This window comes from Diplotaxodon limnothrissa, linkage group LG18 (genome assembly GCF_057381915.1).
Source record: "Diplotaxodon limnothrissa isolate DT_005_m linkage group LG18, D_limnothrissa_male_GT1.1, whole genome shotgun sequence".
Classification (NCBI taxonomy): domain Eukaryota; kingdom Metazoa; phylum Chordata; class Actinopteri; order Cichliformes; family Cichlidae; genus Diplotaxodon; species Diplotaxodon limnothrissa.
In genome coordinates this window covers 19,039,281-19,057,699 of record NC_140613.1, presented here as the reverse complement: position 1 = coordinate 19,057,699, position 18,419 = coordinate 19,039,281, and the positions used below count along the sequence as shown (strand labels likewise).

At 40.9% G+C, this 18,419-nt stretch overlaps 2 protein-coding genes across 4 annotated transcripts; both read right to left on the bottom strand.

Moving 5' to 3' along the window:
- Positions 1-719: 719 nt before the first annotated feature.
- LOC146613451 (ras-related protein Rab-6B-like) lies at positions 720-6,037 on the bottom strand. 3 transcript variants are annotated; one of them, XM_085377232.1, is made up of 8 exons: positions 5,968-6,037; positions 3,877-3,935; positions 3,218-3,291; positions 2,715-2,830; positions 2,450-2,561; positions 2,201-2,294; positions 1,440-1,506; positions 720-784 (listed from the first exon to the last, which is right to left on the bottom strand). In XM_085377232.1, the coding sequence occupies exons 1-8, from the start codon at positions 6,035-6,037 to the stop codon at positions 720-722; spliced, it is 657 nt and encodes a 218-aa protein (XP_085233358.1). The 3 variants fall into 3 exon arrangements, with proteins under 3 accessions (XP_085233358.1, XP_085233359.1, XP_085233360.1); XM_085377233.1 differs by having other exon boundaries at positions 2,715-2,828; positions 3,225-3,291; XM_085377234.1 differs by having other exon boundaries at positions 2,715-2,820; positions 3,238-3,291.
- A 3,747-nt stretch (positions 6,038-9,784) lies between these two features.
- Positions 9,785-13,675, bottom strand: espnlb (espin like b). The gene is made up of 5 exons (XM_085379014.1): positions 13,661-13,675; positions 13,174-13,306; positions 12,844-12,962; positions 11,498-11,677; positions 9,785-11,407 (listed from the first exon to the last, which is right to left on the bottom strand). The coding sequence occupies exons 1-5, from the start codon at positions 13,673-13,675 to the stop codon at positions 9,785-9,787; spliced, it is 2,070 nt and encodes a 689-aa protein (XP_085235140.1).
- Between the last annotated feature and the right edge of the window lie 4,744 nt (positions 13,676-18,419).

Genomic DNA, 18,419 nt, shown 5'->3' with positions numbered 1-18,419 from the left:
TTTAGGAGGGTTAGGGAGTTGTGATAGTAAGTTGTCTCTTTATTACTTCTTTTTTAACCACAGTACAGCTTGTTCTATAAAAGTTAAACCCATAGAGAGATAGAGTGCCACATTTTCACAGCTACTGTTAGGTGATCCTACTGGAAGTTGTGGGAATATCAAATGAGATACGTCTTGTCATGAGATGCTATAGAGAGATGCTATAAAACATTCTAAGATAGTCAGCCTCCTTCCAGAGCACGGAGACCCTGTAGGGCAGGCCAAAGGTCAAAGATCAGATCAGCGTGCATGCGTGCTGCAGACATTCAGACATGTTCAGCTATTTAGAAAAATGGCCGACCCTCCTGCTATTTCTCCTTCTGTGTTTAGGCATCATTTTTGGTGCTTTCCCTTTTTATATATAAAAAATACAAAACATAACAGCGAAAAGAACTCCATTGGTTTCCTCATTTTTCTCCAAACTGTTTTTTTCAGTGTGTGTGTGTTCATTTTCATTGCAACAATTGTTTTCTTCCCTTTTCTCCTCCAGTCACTTACATATTGACAAAGTATACAATATTTTACAACTGAACAAGACTGAAAGATAACATTTGATTTGTCCAATCAGATACAAGGCCCACATCCTATATCCAATTGGAGAAGTCAACTGGAAGCTAACCAGTAGTAAGCAACACAACAAGCCTATGGTGTGAAGGGAGCTGTCCAAGTGCAGCTCTGCATTAACATGAGCACCCGCCCTCAGGCACAGCTGGTTCCGCTGGCTTGTCCAGCTTGATGTCAATCACTGGAAATTGGCACGTTAAGGAAAAGTCACATGGCGAAGTAAACTACTTGGCCTAGACATGCCACAAATGATAGTCAAAGATTCCCATAAGCTAATGTGGACTCAGGTCCTGCATGCTACAACTACTTGTTTCTATCTCCTTCCCCTCCATAGTTGTAGTTTTTTGTCTGATCCAATGTTATGCAGCTCCATCTGAGGCCCCAAAAACTTTGCCCCATGTTTTCCCCACAATCCTCAAGACCTGTAGACAAACCAAAATATGTTGAGCTTCATAGTATAGACAAATCCATATGTTATACTACAATTTAAGGGCACTTCTTTAAAGTTAAATGTTTCTTGGTTTGTAAGTTTCCATATAATAATTCCCATTTATTGATAAGAATCCCTCACCTTCCTTACACAACCATCCTCCATCACACACCCTCCTCTGCTGTCACTTCCCTGTCAGCCACTATGTGGTGCTGTGCCTGTGCATCCACACCATCTTCCTGGCTCTGTGTGTTCCTCCTCTATTAAGCATAAAAGGTTTAATGGCTGATTCCTCGGCAGTCTATCTGTACGTGTGCCAGCAGCCACTAAGAGATTAAAAATAAGCTGCCTATTGCTGGGCTGTTTGGCTATCGGCATGGTGAGTCACGGCGGCTGTAAAGGATACTGCCTTCAGGATTTGCATCGTCCAGGCTTTCCATTCCAGGTAGGGCTGCTGCAACTCGACGAAACAGCTAGGAGGAGAACAAGAGGGAGGAGGTTAAAGAGCAGGAGGCAGCGGGCACGAAAAAATTGTAAAACTTAAAAATGGGGAGGGGGGAGGGAGGGGGAGTGCATCACAAGATGTGTGAAAAATTATTTTTGGGAAGATGGGAGCTTTTTTTGTATCATGTTACCCCTTGACTAATACTAGCCTTGATGTTTACTTAATATCTATGCTGAAGGTGATGAAGGAAGTATTGAATAAAAGTAGCAATGCAACACAAAAAATGTCCACTATAGCGCTTGTTGAAGCTGGCCTGATTTGAAGATTTACTTTAAAATTTTGAATTTCTAAAATATAACTACAGCAGTAAGATCAATCTATTGAAGTAAAAAGTTTGATATTTTCCAAAATTGTGCTGGATGTTAAGTGGTATAGCTAGTAACATTAAATGTTAGTGCCTTCGATGTGTGCTTCAGTGCAGTAGTTGAGTAAATGTACTAGATAGATATCGGTAAACTAGCTTTTGTTTTTTCTTTTCATTCATCTTTAGCCAGCAAGAACTAAATACGGAATGCACATTTTAGCAACATTGTCCATATTTAAACATTTGATTTATCTGTGTGGTGGCGTGCTCACCTTGGAGGGATTTGGGGATTGGCAGAGACTCTGAAATCAAGTGATGGCAAAAATGCTGTGAAATCTGGTAAAACTGCAGGGATCACCTGTTTGACATTGCAGCCTGTCTTGGCACTGGTCTCGATGAACATGACGTTCAGTTCTTTGGCTCTCTGCTCTCCTTCCTCGATCGTGATTTGCCTGCAGGAAAATCAAGCCAGACTCAGCATCTCGGGCTAATTTATTCGGCATTGACGTGTTGCTTCAAACAGCTTTTTTGCTCATTTAATGAACAAAACCTCCATGTCGAAGACTGTAGCTAAATGTTAGAGATGATTACAAGCCACCACCTTTACCTTTTCTCTTCCAGGTCTGTCTTGTTGCCTACTAGCATGATGATGACATCACTTCCTCTCTCTGTCCTGACATCGTCAATCCATTTGCAGGTCTGCTGGAATGAATTTACATCTGTGGAGCCCAGAGTTTCTTATTACATACAGCTTTTTTGTCTCAAAAACCCAACAGAAAACTATATGTTTTTACTCAAGTGTTTGTCCGTTTAACACAGAAACATACAAATGTATCATGTATATCATACACAGGCTACAGCTTTCCGCTTACTTGTAATGTCATAGACAACCACAGCCACCGTCGAGTCTCGTATGTAGCTCGGAATGAGGCTCCTGAAACGCTCTTGTCCAGCTGTGTCCCACAGCTGCAGCCTTACCTGCATGTGTACACACACACACAGACACACACGCGCCTTCAGCATAAACTGCCACACCACACATAGCCTATAAGTACACTTCCAGGAGGATAAGCCAGTATCAGCTCCTGTGCAGGCTGGCAGAGCACAATAATATCCTGACAAAGAAAAAGTATTAATACTGGCTAAAGCAGATGATCCATGGGTAAGGCTTTGAGTTATTAGGGCCAGAAAAGTCAGCTCACCAAAGCTGTTACTACCAGAAATAACCATAACATAATCACATTAGTGTGTGACGGAAGGGAATAATTAAGCAAATCAAATCAAGGATTAGTCAAAGCAGAGAAGAAATTGGGCTGTTTCCTACTTAAAACCTCAAGTCATCTGCGCATGTATTTAGAAATGAGAATTTTAAAAATGAAGATCAAGGTTTCCTACTGTCCGGTCCTCCAGGTACATTGTCTTCGATAGGAAGTCAATTCCAATGGTCGCCTGTGGAGAGGAAAGAGCAAAAGAGGGGGAGAAAATCATCAGCAAAAACCCAGACATTAAAATGTAAATGTTTCTCTGCACCATCTGTTGTCTCTAGCAGAGTGATTTTTGTTCAAATACATAAAGCTGTTAAGAAAGGGGGAAAAAGGGAGCCAACAAGCACAGAAATTGAATCTGACTGAAACACTAATTTAATTTGTGCTGCCCTCAGGGCCCAATCCTTCTGACTTGTTATGTACCAAACTTCTGAGAAAGGCGAAGGAGGAATGATATATTTTCTCTTCTTAAAGAAACTAATAGTGCTGCAATGCTGTTCCTAATCATGTTTGAATAAATGGCATGATTCAGATCAGGACATAATTTGTGAAAATCTAATATACTGAGTTTTTTTGACCAAAAAGCACTCGCTGCAATAACGGTCCCATATTAACCTTCAACCTCCAAAAGAAAAATTGAATTTCTTTTACAATTATAAGCAATACCACCAATACCTCTTTCGTATAGATGCTAATCAGCAACGCCATCAATCAATGCTGCTTAATAATTTAAATTGTTTTTAGGTTCTGGATCTGTTCCAGATCTCACCTGATATGTGTTGTCGAAGCTGTCATACATGAATCTAGTGATGAGAGACGTTTTCCCCACTAAAACAGAGCACACACAGGTTGGTTTCAGGGTCCGGACACATCGATATATGATCTCAATCAACATAATGAAAATTTGCTTCATTGATGTGACAACACCACAGTTATATATGAATATTTAACCAGTGCCAGTTATCAAGCCAGTAAAAATGAAAAGAAATTAAGGAGGGGGGGAGAAAAAATCCATGACTCACTGGAACAAAATCTGCCCGGTAATTCACCAAAAATATGCCTGAGTTAATATGTGAGTATGAATCAATGAATAGCTCAAAATAAGGGCAGCAAAATGGATTTCAGTTCAAAGTAAGAAAAATCTGCTATCTTAGATTTCCTGTTATCAAATGTGTAAATGTTCCTCTTCACAGAAACATGTACGCCTCTAAACAATGCAAACATCTAAAGTGAAATTCAAATGTTATTCCACTTCAAGGTTTCAGATAAGAACCAAAATCTCAAATTCATGTTTTTTGTGAAATGTCTGTATGTTTTGTGCTAATCGTTTATGTGTTTTCCCATTTAGTCATGATTTATGTGTGTATTTTCTTCGCCTTCTCTTTCTCCTTTGCATTTTCCTTTCTTTTTTGTGTATTTCCAACACTACTCAGTGCTATAGTTTTACCATACAACCAAAGGTGAACAATTTAAATACAATAAGTAGTCTTCCCCCTCCCATCCTGTCTTTTATCCTTGAAAATAATGTGAGAGGTGACTGCAACGAAAACACAAACTGTGTCCAGAAATGTGACCACGGTAACAAAAAGACCGGCTGTTAATGCTCACTGGACTGATGCCGAAGGAGACTTGATCTCAGAGGATCAAGGTGAGCCTAGTGATCTCCATTTTTATTTACATCCCTCCCAGCAGCACCATTTTACATCAGATCCGCACATGAGTGAGGACAGGACTTTTTTTTTTTCTTTCCAGAAGGGCCTCATGCACAGTACGCAGACAGCAGTACTCCTGAAGCCAGCGATGGGCAGTGGCCACACCAGGCCTCCTTTCAGCACCGTGGACAGCAACGTTGCAGTACAGGCCACGCAAACACACCGTGAGGCTTTTTTTCAGTCGACACACAGCTCTGTCTTAGACATGCAGCACACACACGCACACACACACTAAAGCATCACAATGTAAGACACAAACAGGCCAAGCTTCTGTCATATTAGGCCTAATTATGTGTTTTTCTAGTCTTTGCTCGTGCTTTTGATGGGATAAGAGCTCCTCTGCTGCCACTCTGGATGTCTGATGTCTGAACACGTATTCGGGCAGCTTTACAGCGCTAAACCATTATCGATCCGCTCCTCCTGAATTTGTGCCATCACATCAACGCACATACACAGCCGATAACACCCTGAATACACGGATTATTGAATTAAATAGTCCTGGTATATTATCGTGGCGCTGTCAAGCTCTCGTTTTTTTTCTTTTATTTGATTATTTATGGGACCGAATCGGAGACCGCGAGGTTTAGAGATGCTACAGACATCGCCAGCCTTGGGTGTGTCCCGAACTGACACATGGGGGACCGCTTATTATCTTCTTCTTTAAAAAGAAAAAAATAATAGCCATCGAGTGGTGGGGAAATGTTAAACGCTGTCATATAACACAATAAAGGGTCGTTTGTGTCAGAAATAAGCGATGTGTGGGGAAATATAGCGTTATCTGGAAAAGGCTGGGCATATTTGTTGGTCACTGCAGCACATCAAAACACCACAATTCCCAGCGCCTGCTTCCAATGATGGCACTTTGCGGCAAGTAAAAAACAACAACAAAAAAGCACTCTAGGTGATATACAAGAATCTGCGTTTATATCCGAGCCATTTCTCTTTCTTTTTCTTCAAAGGTTAATCAAAATTTCCACAGCTACAAATTATGCCAGGGGCAACATGGGCGTCTAATATAGCAAAGCCACTAGAAACATCTTCTGGATTCACTTTAAACTTCCCAAAATGATCACGGATTGCATACATGGCCCTCGATATATGCGCATGTTTGATAAGGATGACCCAAACCCGCCCGAGCTCTGACTCACCGCTCTGCTCTCCCAAAAACACGAGTTTAAATTTCCTCAGGGGGTTCCCCAGGTCTCCTCCAGCGGACATGGTGGCAGATAAACAGCTCGACTTGGATTATTTTTATATGTTTTTATCGCTCGGTGTCTCGCCCGCTATGCCTGCGCAGGGGGATCCTCCTCTACTCACAGAATGATGGGAATGCAGCTCAGCATCCTCCTGTCAATTTAGGAAGCTTGTGCGCCTGCGCGACCTCACCTATCGCAGTCCCTCACCTTTCTATTGGGCCTGAAGCTGTACTATGTTTTGTTTTTTTGTTTTTTCTTGGACATAAACTAATTAAAAACGCCCATGATTTTTAGTTTAAGGTAAATAAGAGAAACACCTAAGAGACGATTTTAAAAATACATTTATTTAATAAATGTAATTTTTATTTATTCACCAGCCATATAAAACATTTAAATGTAACTTTAAGGTATATTCAGTATCATTTCCTAAAATGGGATGTTAGTATGAATTAAAATGCCCAGCAACACTGCTAATGACTAGTTCTGAGTTCTAAGAAGTTAATGATCAGTTATCCTGTTTGAAACATCGTAAACAATTTAATAATTTTATTCATTTTTGAAACAAAAACATGAGAAATTCGTTTGCCATGACTTCTCCCATGAGAAGATTATAGTCTGTTGTCATTTATGACGCTAAACTTTACACATTTTGTGCATTTGCTCCATGCTCCTCTATTATAAAAAAAATTAAATGCAATTCATTTACTCACAAGTAAGTATTTATATATCATAGTACAGTTTCTCACTGTTTCCACCCTGAAGGGAGTGCTCCCTTCAGGGGTCGTCAACACGGATCATCCACCACCCATTTAACCCTATCTTTAGTATCCACTTCTGTCTCAACAAAACTCTGTGTGTCCTTCTTTACTACATCCATGGATCTTCTCTGAGGTGTTCCTCTTTTCCTCCTGCCTGGCAGCTCCATATTTAACACCGTTTGTCCAGTATATCCACTGTTCCTCATTCTGCAAATGTCCAAACGACTCTCTTGTCTTTTTGTCGGTGCCGCTGTCAACAAGAAAGAAAACCTTCCCTTTCATACTTGCTGCTATCCAAATCCACAAATCACCCCTGACCCTTGTCTCCACCCACTCTAACCTGCCTGCACTCTCTTCTTCACTGTCTCTTGTGCACTGTCTGTTTCTTTAGATGGCTGACCCCAGGTATTTAATGTCATCTACTTTCACTACCTCTACTCCTTGAATGTTCAGCTTTCCACTCATTCACACACATGTATTCCGTCTTGCTTCTGCTGACTTTCATTCCTCTTCTCTCCAGTGTTTACCTCCAACTCTCCAGATTTTCCTCTTCCTCCTTCTTATGCTCTTTGCAGAGCACATTGTAGCCCATGGAGACTCCTGCCCTAAACAGTATGAGGATACTGTTACTTTAGTATTTGAGGGGTTTTCCATCATTGTACCTTTGATATATTTGACAAATTAATAAAAATCACTTCAGATTAAAAGCCGAATAGCTAATGAAAATGTGTTAGGGGCACTCTGTCTATAGCATCACGTCTGCACATAGAGTCGTGGTAAAAAGAAAGTCCAGCCTCTGTCATTTTTAAGGTTTTACCTATTGTGATATGACTAAAAATTTATCTGGTCATAAAATGAGGTAAATAAAAACTAAGATGAACAACAACACTGGACATATTGCAGGGTGTTATTGTTTATTTAATAAAAAAGTCAAATTGTAGCAGCAAGAAGGTGAAGTGCTTTTTTCTGTATGACATTGTTGTGGGGGGATTTTGGTCCACTCGTCTTGACTACATTACTGCATTTCATTACATTATACAGCTATTCATTTATTCACAGCTCTTTTAAGGTCCCACCACGCAACCTGATTTAGCCATTGCAACATCTTGATTCTTTTCTTTTTCAGCCATTCTGTTGCAGATTTGCTGCTGTGCTTGGGATCATTGTCTGTTACGTGACTCCAGTTTTAGCCAAACTTTAGCTCTCAGAGAAATGGCTGATACAGAGGCATACAGAGGATTCACAGTCAGCTCAATCCCTGCAAGGTGCCCGTGACTTGTGGCCATGAGACAAGTCAGGTCAAGTGTTTTTTTATTTTCATTTCAACCATGTAAAGTGGTACAGCACAGAGTGAAACGAGACAATGTTCCTCCGAGACCATGGTGCTACATATGACATGTAACAGACAATCAACACAGGTCGATGTAAAGTGCAATGTGCAAAAATTGCAAATAAAAAACAAACAAAAAAACAAGACAAGACACTAGACATAACAGGACGATACAGACACAAGACAGTGCAGTGGAAATGTGCAAAATACTGAGTACTGCGCAAAAGGAACTTGGTGCGTGCCTGCCTTTGTTTGTTTGTGTATGTGTGCGAGTGATTCTGGCAGTCTGGCAGTGAGGGCCCGGATGCTCCGATACCTCTTGCGAGAAGGCAGCACGGTGAAGAGTGTGTGTGAGGGGTCTGTGGGGGTTGGTGTTGAGGGACCAGGAGAGGTTCTCCGCCAGGTGGACACCAAGGAATCTGGTGCTCTTGATGACCTCCACAGAGGATCCATAAATGTTAAGTGGACAGTGATCTCTGTGTGCTTTCCTGAAGTCAACAATCATCTCTTTTGTTTTGTCCACATTCAGAGACAGGTTGTTGACTCTACACTAGTCCGTTAGCTGTTGCAACTCCTCTCTGTATGCTGACTCGTCGTTCAAGCCAGATGTTTGTGCTGCTATGCTGTGTTTGGTTTTTGCCAAACGTGGTGCTGTGCGGTCCTAAGCTTATTGTTAAAGATACAACTCTGCAAACCTAAGCCATGCAGCCATGTTCTTTTTAAGGAGAGGCTTTCTCTTGACAACCCTTTCTGCAATTTGACCTTGGGCTGTATTTTCTCGAACATCCACTCCTGGGAAGATTGGCTGTTTGGAAAAGGCCTTAAACTAACACTTCCCAGATTGATGGGCAACAATAGTCGCTATTCTAAGGTTACTGCTTATTTCTTTCCTCTTTGGCATTGTAATAACAAACACCTCAATGCTCAATGTTCCAAAGCAGCAGACTGCCAAAACCTCTGCTTTTATAGAGGCGCTCACACTGGCTGATTATCAGTTAATTAAGTGTATTTGATTAGTAGCACGTGACTGCTACTTAACCTCTTATTTCCATTGAAGATGGTGACAGTGTACTACATTTCTCCTGCATCTTGGCTTAATGTTTACAGTGTAATGTGTCATGTTTTGTATTTCTCTATTAAGTCCCAATACATAAAATCTTAGAACTGACAGGAGATGCACTTCCGTTCTAACATAACTGCGGTTTGAGAGGCACATGCATCTTTTGCATCTACATATTTTATCAGATCCTCCCTGCCTTTCAAACTCAGCACTTTCTGGTTTCTAACACAGGGTAGCCGACTTTTACACAGTGTGTGTTGTTAATAAGAGATGCTGTCACTTTACACAGCCGAGAACATATTGTTTTCATGTGTTGGGACACATTTAACATGATCATCAAACTCCTTTCGATATGTATTTTTACTGCACTGTCCTTTTAAATAGAGTCCGAACAAATTGCAATGATCTCTCAAATTATGTAAACTGTATGAAATGTTTGCTGTAACTTTGTCAGTGTTACAACATGGGAAATCACTTTTTTTTTACATTATTTTCTAGCTACACAATAACTACATCTATTTATCAGTCACACCTTTTAATACTGCTACAAAATTTATTAGTTCAACAAAACAAACACACCAACATCAATCTGTGCAAAAGCATCACGTTTAACAAGCAGACTTAATGTTCAAAGTCAAACAACTCCGCCTCCTTCTCTTTCCAGAAAGCAAAACTGCGGTCAATATATTTACAAATGTCTTCATTGTGGAAGCAGGAGAAGTCTGTGTCACTGCAGCGCTCATCTGGAGTAGCACTTTGAACTATAACTTTGGGTACTAATTTGGAATCTGGCAGCAATGATGATGATGATGGTGGTGGACAGTGACATGGATTTGAATCACCAAAGAAGTGAAATTTGATGTCCTCGAAGCCGTCGCTCCACTGTCGCTTCCCAGCCTGGATCTCCTGGAGGACAGCCTTATGGAAGTCCCGCACCTTCTCCCAAGGAAAACTGCCAACACGGTCAAAGACCTCAAAGCAAAGGAGGTGCCTCATCTTCCTCTCCTCAGCTGACAAATCCTGCTCTAAGATGTGAAAGTAACCCAGCATAAAGAGATCGAGGGTCAAGGTGTCATGGCTCACTGCAACACCATCCACATCTGGAAGGAATTGTTCTGGGGAGTAGGTTACACAAAGTGGAGGATTTTGTGAAACGCTAAAGGAAGGTAAAGGTTGCACTTCTCTAAGTTCTAGTTTATTTCTCCAGGAGTTCAGCATTTTATCCACAGCACCTCGTTGTTGGCAGAACTGAAACATAGAGGGGATTTTCTGTTGGGGCTGTGCTTCTGTCACTCTTCCTGGCGCTGCAGCCTGTCCCTGCCTCTGCCTTGCTGCTCTCACTGTAATAGCATATGCAGATTTCTTCCAGTGGCTCAGGAATAGCACCACGATTCGCTCTTTTCTTAAGCTGGTCGTTTCCATTACAGGTGCAGCTGTTTTAGGAGTGTCAGGTTGGTCAACCTCACATTTGAAGCTTGTATTGACATTGCTGTTCTTTCCGCTTGAAGCTCCATTTACAGCCTGGTTTGTCAACCCCCCTCCTGCTTTTATAACCCCAGCAAAGGGATAAATGCTACCAATCTGACCCTCAAAGGTTGATCTGAGGTTTCTAACTGAGACTCCAGACTGCTGGATCTCCCTTTCCACCTTTTCCCTTTGTGCTCTTCTGTAGCTGTTGCTCTCCAAACGATGGCTAAAAGCAGATGCCATCCCTATGTGAGGTATCCTACATACACTGGAGGCCTCCACATGGGCTTCCTCTGAGTTTAGACCTGGTTGCACTAATCCCTGTCCCAGTTCAATTCCTGGGTTACCTTTTATCTTCTGTAAACCCTTCATCCCTTCCACCATGCCCTCCACTAACCCCATTTCACCATCTTTTTCTGTGATTTGAGTCAGATTAGCCACCAGGAGAGACATATTCTTGATAATCTCTGCGACACGGCTGCACCAGATTGGCAAAGTCAGCTGCATTTTCCCCTCAGAGTCCATCTGCTGCAGAACCTCTCTGTTGAGGGAAATGTTGACAATAGGATAAGGTAAAATTGCCCTCAGCTCCTCAGTCAGCCTGGTCAGCTCCAGCTCATACGCCTGGCAGCGTTTCTGATGTGAAACAGACTCAATCTGCTGCTGCAGGTACACCAGGTCATCCTCTGTTAGGAGCTCACCGAAGGGTCCCAAGACTGCGTTGTGGGCTTGGGAGTACTTCCAGCCATCAACTGGCATGTAGCCATTAGCTATGTCCTGTTACAGGGAACAATATGGATTTTAAGCAAGTAGCTCAACGCTTTGGGAATTTTGTATACACAGTGCAGTATAAAAGCTGGACAGTACCTGTCTCCTCTGTTCCTCATCATCCTGCAGCCTGACCTGCAGCTGCCGCACCATCACCTGTCGTTTCCACTCGGCAATAGGACGGCCTGTTTCGTCATGTGTCGGCACGAGGGAGTCAATGTCAGCCAGGATCACGTCGACAATCGGTAACTCCTCCGGCACCTCCCCACCGTCAAGCTTCTGTCACCGCGCAATAATGTGAGACAGAGGGAAAGTACTGAGCTCCGGCTCTGAAGATAAAATCCCTGAAATTAAATCCTCATAAACATTTTTCCTAATAAAGACAGTTTATTCTTTCACGATGATGTCAGACTCATCAGACTGCTGGTTTAGCTCACTGGGTTGCACAGATAACTGATTTCTCGAAAGGCTATTGTAGAGGCAGGGATTTCAATTCACTGTTGTCATTTTCTGCGTATCTTCCCCCTCAGTTCTCAGCTTTTCTGTTATAATAAATATTTCTGTTATAATAAAGTCTAAAAACAATAATTGGCAAAATGTGTTTACTAAGGTCCTACACAGTTCGAAATAATATCATTCCCCTATAGACTCAGTCTGCGTTAGGGTTAGGTTAGACGATAGTCTGATTTTTTGAAGCCAGAGTCGCCCCCTGTTGGTCATTTGGAAGAATTCAGTTTAAGGCACTTCACTTTTCAGGTTACATTCTGTTAACGTCACACGGTGTTATGTAGAGGAAATTGCTGTCATTTCCGTGGGATGAAGATCATGATCTGTGAATAATATCCCAGCATCCACTGGGATAGGCTCCAGCCCCCAACAACCCTAAATAGGAAGCAGAAGACAGATGAGAATGGATGGATGGATGGATGGATGGATGGATGATTAAAAAATGGATGAATGTGTCCATTCCAGGTTTCCATCAGCAGCACCAGGGAATCAACTTTTAGACTGGGTTATTGTGTAAATAGGGGGCGGTGCTCACAACGAATTTATTGTTATTTTTTGTGCTATATACGAACAGGCTGGTTCTTACATAGCACCTTTCTACTCTATGCGAGCACTCAACATGTTTAGATAGATAGATAGATAGATAGATAGATAGATAGATAGATAGATAGATAGATAGATAGATAGATAGATAGATACACACACATATCTGCTTAATTGTTTTCTAGCTAACATTCACACTTAGATGGAACAACATCAGAGAACAACCTGGGGTTCAGTACTTAGCTCAGGATACTTTGGCATGCAGACTGGAACAGCCAGATATCGAACCATCAACCGTCCAATTAGCAGAGGGCCTGCTCTACCTCCTGAGCTACAGCCACACTGATATGTAACACAGTACAGTACGGTACATAACAATGCACCAGCCAGCTCACCACTTGTCCAGTGAAGACCGCAGTGAAGCCGGCATGCCTCAGAGACTTAACAGACTTCATCTGAGAGAACGGTGTGAGGTCCCTCTCTGGAGGCCTCAGATGACTGAACGATGTCACCACTGTAAACAAGTAAACAAACATTATATATACTTACATATATATCTGTATGTGAAATCCTGTGTTACCTGCAGATATCTAGTGTGATCATGAGTATAAGAAAAGAACAGGAACAAGGCTGTCAGTTACACATGTAATGGCTGCATTTTCATATTCTTACATTACTTTAACAAATACATAAATAAATGCAAATATGCTGGATGTGTTAGTCACCTGATGAGGCCACCTGCACATGCTGGATGGAGCCTGTGGTGTGGTGTTTTGAAGTGACAGCAGGGGTCAGAGAGGAAGAGGTCACAGGAAGAGGGGTTGGGTGGCGAGGCAGGGGGGGCACCTCCTTCACTGGCTGCTGGGGACATGCACACAGCGGGGATGAGCAGTGCTTTAAGGGGCAGTTCAACACATGTAGCAAAAGGATTTTACAATAAATCTGTTTTGCTTTTTATTTAAATAAACAAACTCAAACTCACGGCGCCTTGAGTTAAAGGTTGTTGTGATTTGGCAATATATAAATTGAACTGAAACGAATAGGTATTTCCATTTGCCACAGTAGTTGAACACAAATGCTTCTTTTCAGTTATGTCTACAACACTCTGCAGCAATTAGTGACTTTATTTGCCAGTGACTGCTCTTAAAAACACTGCACGTTTGTTCTGAGGTAAAAACTTTCATTTTAGGCTCTACATGGACGACTGGTCACCTTGCTGTTCTCCATGTTGATTGTGCTCATTCACTCCATGCAGAATAGCCTCTTTCTGAAAATGACAAGGGTAGATACAGAAAGGTAAAACCAGCAAAAGAGGATCGCCACCAGTGCAGAAATGTGACACAGACCACACAACAGCAAATAGCTCCCAACTAATCTGCTAAAACACCAAGACCTTCTAAAGCACAAACACACACACAGGCACACACACAGGCACACACACATGTGCACACATTCACAGTTAATGTAAAGATTCAGGCCGCACTCTTAGAACTTGGAAGAATAGGCGGTGAAACTGGAAACTGATCAGCGAATGTAGCGTAGCCCACACAGAGTGCAGGAGAAAGCATGTTAGAGTTGGGAGAGACATGATATCCTGCTTCATGCCATCCAATACGCTAAATACTACACAGATAATTACAATGTTTGTACCCTTTTGAAAGCAACGAGTGACTTTTACAGCCTAGTAGCTAAGGGTTTTATAAAATACTTGTGAAAAATGTAGACAGCCTGTTGTTATTGGTATTTCTATCCTCTAAAAGCTGTTTGTATATGCACCAAATTTCGCGCCTTTTCTAAAAACAATATATCAATTCCTTTAATACTGACACTGTATTGCAACTTTCACCAGTTTATAAGTGACTGCTGTATATCTTTCACCCCACTTATAAAAAAAGCAAACAAAACACAAGAAATTCTCAATTTAGGATTTCTCATCTAAGGTTAAATACAGTCAGTGGAGAAAAATATATATGTTCAAAAAGGTGTCACACTCTTATTATGCACTCTCTATTTTCCTGTTGTATTAATCAGCCTTTGTTTTTCAGAATGTATGTTTTACCTACCTATATAGTCCTGACAGTCCAATAATCCGACACAAGATGAAAGTTGGATGAAAGTTTTCTTTTGGTTGTTTTTTTTAGATAAATAAATATTAGAAAATAGAATAATGACACAGAGAACCCAGAAACTGATGGTTGTCTTTTCACTCAGTACCTGCCAATAAATAGAAAGACCAAGGAACAACATCACCTGGACTAAAAACACAGATGGGGGTCCTTCTTGGTGTGCATAATTAAAGCAGTGGGATAGGGTGACCTGGACCTGGAAGTAGCCTATAGACTGATGGCTCTATGAATGTACAGTTGTCCTCAGAAGTTACTCGTCATGGGCATGAATGTTATGGTAATTTGGGATTACAATTAAAACAAGAAAAACAAGAATTGGCTGCACAAGTGTGAATTTCTTTTTAATGGTCTCTAATCCACATAGGGTTAAAAGTATATACATCTATACATCCCTTAGCAAATTGCACCTGAACCAGACACTCAACAAGCTTCTGACATACTTCTGGCTGCATATTTGACTACTCTTCTTAGCAGAACTGGCAGAGTTGATGTAGCTTCCTGGCACTGACCCAGCACAGTCCTCAAATTTTCAGTATAGTCCTCCTTCATTTTTTCTTCCGCTTTATCCAGTGTACAAGCACCACTGGCAGCGAAACAGCCCCAGAGCATGATGCTACCACCACCATGCTTGTCAGCTGGTACAGTGTTCTTAGGTTTGAACGCTTCACCTTTATTACTCCAAACATACATCTTGTCATTGTTGCCAAATAGCTCAATATTTGGTTCGTCTGACTCTGAAACTTTTTTCTTGCGCTAACTGTTACCAGTTCATGTATAAATGTGGGCAGGTGCAAATTTCTGTCAAGCACCCTCTCAGTCCATCAGGATGTAAAACATGTTTCACTGTGGACAGTTACACTGGCTTTCCAGCAGTTTCCAGTTCATGGTAGATTTGAACTTTGGTGGTTCCTGAATTGATCAAGTCTCTGTGTATGTTTAGTTGTGCTTACCACCCTTTCTTTGTTGGTTCATCTGATGTGCTGCCCTGTCAGTGCGCCAGTGGAAATTTATTCTCCTCCTTTTTGCTTCATGTTTCTTTTGAACTTTTTGTTTTTTTGGCTTTTTCATCAGCCCAAACAAAGCCTTGCTTTTTTCAATTTAATCTGCCTCACCATCCATTTGTGTCCTCTGTCCAGATTCCTGACAGATGGAGAAAGGGTCTGTAACCTTACACTAAACCCTGCCTACAAAAAATATGCATTCTATGATCACCTATGATATGACAATATATGTATAAGTAATGTAATTAGTACATTTCATTTTGTAAATATCAAGGTTACGGTGGATATTTTGTCACTCCCACAGTATTTAGAGATTTGTGAATCGAGTTATTGCCTAAGCTTCTTGAAAAAGAAGTTAACCTCAATTAGCCAGCGGCTGTCTTTAAAATTTCTTGGAAGTGTGCAAAGCGTGCATGCATATGCATATATATGTGGCATGATGATATGAAAAGAGAACCACAACACAACATGTGAGTACCTACAGTACCTTTATTAACATACTGGTTGGTGTTGGTGACATACAGCTAAACCAGTCGAGGGCCTTTGTGTGTAGCCCAGATTTCCTGCCTCCATTATTAGGGGATTAGCCTGACTGGCCCTGCTGCACATGGTAAGCACATAATCAATAATGGAGGGCTGCACAAAGGCATGCAGATGTGCTCACCCTGAGCAAAAGTACAAACTATTATGTAAAAGAACATAGAAAAGCTTTATGATAATGTTATTCATTTATCAGGTTGCACTGTCAGCAAAAACAGTCTCTCACTGGGGTCATGTTTTATTGGACATGTTTCTGGCTCTTTAGACGTTCAACCTGCCAAAACTGGACAGAGCAAGTACAGTTATATACAGCATTATGACACATGGCAGTCAGAAAAGTATGATTAGCTGGAGATAAGCAATCAACAAACTGAAATTAAATAACCTACTAAATTGGTTTGTTTCTGTTTTCCTTAAATTTGTAAGGACACACAGCACACCATGCTGAGTTTTCTGCTAGCAGCTCCTTGGAAATCACCTTGTAATTGCAAAATTGCTATTTTATGCCTGTCAAACAGTGCTTTACATTTTTCAGAGATTCAACTAAATAAATGGGAGCAAACTGTGTCTTTTTGTGACAGGCTGTTAGTAACAAAGTGCCTAAATATTCAAAACTGCTTCTTTATAACTTATGTTATGTGTAGACACAAGAATGGCTCATCCCTCCACCCTTTCTATGCTTAAATGATTTCTCAGTCAGTGTTAAGTGGCTTACAAAATGCCACAAGGACTGGATGACTAAAAATGATATGAAAGTCTGGCTACTGAAGCAAAATCAAAAGCAATTAGGGGTGGCTCAAGACTTCTGCATATTACGGTATATCAAAGTTTAAAATCAGTTACCTATTCCTTGTATAAATGTATTTAGTATGAGACCAAGAACTGATAATAATGTCAAATAAATGGAACTGGAAAATAAAAGCTTTGAGGAAAACATCTCTTATGTATCCACACGACTTAGTATTAGATAGATGACAGTGAAGTGTTACCACTGTAGTTATGATCTCCTACAGTACACTGGAACCAGATCATCAGGGGACCAAGAATAGATCCCAGGGGAACTCCACACTCAACTATTGATTTAAACTGTGCACGGTAACAATCAAACACACAAGATTCAAATGCCGACACGTTTTTCAACACATTTATTTATTTGCTTGATTCTTTTTTTGACAACTTTTGTTATGTGTCCACAGACATGAGAAAGAACTCCAGAACACTCAAAAGATAAACGTGAGCACTGAGTTTAAGACTTTATCACAGGCTGCGACCTGTTTCTGCTTCTGTCAAGCAACTCCAAGCAAGAGCACAGACTTGGGGTCACGTACCCAGTCCAGGATGACCGTCTTACTCACACTGAGCCGAGAGGTCCGAAACTGCTTCCTGATCCGCACTCTGTACTCTGCAGTGACACTTAACCAAGCAGCAGGTCAATTATTCTTATTCATCATGGTATACAGAGTAAAAGAGAGTTAATATCATCTGTGTAATGAGACCCAAACACAGAAATCTCCATTTATATACAAGACACGAGCCAAGAGGAAGGTTTCCAGTAAATCATTACGGGGATCATGGATGACATACTTTACAAGCAGCACTTTCAGGAGTGGAAAGCTGTTGTCATTAGCAAGCGGTAAGGCAGGAGAGAGGGGAAAGCGGAAGATAAGTGGACCTGCATGCTTTGATCCAGAGTTGTGACAGCTAAAACAGCCAAAGGAAAAGAAAAACAAAACGATCGACTGATGTGCCGTTCAACAATCACTGGCAGGCACACTAAAACTACCTCACAAAGTGTTTCTGACACTCTTCAACTGTTAGGGTTGGAAGCCTTGAAAGTTATGTGCCAGTGTTTGTGTATCGACTACCTTGACGTATATATATATATATTTTTTTTTTAAGTCCTCTAGATTTTCTAAATGCTTAATACAAAAATCATATTAAATAAAGATGCTTTGTGCGTAAGTGCATTAATTTTCAAGAACATAATTTATGCTTTGATATTTTACAAATAAAACTTTCCATTTGTCTTCTGTACCAGCAGACAACATGTTCTACCCAACACATTCAACAATAAATAAACTCAATTAACTCTTTGTTTACAGACAAAGTAACATTAAAAAAAAAACCCAAAGTGGCAAAAAAAAAGCAAAATAAAACTGCAATAAAATGCAAAATTTAACTAGAGTCAGATTTTCTACAAACTTGTACATGATTTAGGCTGTGTTGCTCAACAAGTTGGCTGGCCTGTGGCACACAAAGTCCTAAATTCTGCTTACAGAGTGTAGAAAACTGATCATTAGCATT

Bases quoted from the DNA above. Each gene is read 5' to 3' on its own strand.
- LOC146613451 (XM_085377232.1), bottom strand. From the start codon at position 6,037: ATGTCCGCTGGAGGAGACCTGGGGAACCCCCTGAGGAAATTTAAACTC. The intron at 2,562-2,714 runs GTAAGCGGAAAG...TGGGCTCCACAG, and splicing joins GGTTGTCTATGACATTACAA to ATGTAAATTCATTCCAGCAG. The intron at 785-1,439 runs GTATCCTTTACA...GCCAATTTCCAG, and splicing joins CGATGCAAATCCTGAAGGCA to TGATTGACATCAAGCTGGAC.
- espnlb (XM_085379014.1), bottom strand. The intron at 12,963-13,173 runs GTGACTAACACA...ACTTGTTTACAG, and splicing joins TGTGCAGGTGGCCTCATCAG to TGGTGACATCGTTCAGTCAT. The intron at 11,678-12,843 runs GTGAGCTGGCTG...GCGCGGTGACAG, and splicing joins CGGTCTTCACTGGACAAGTG to AAGCTTGACGGTGGGGAGGT.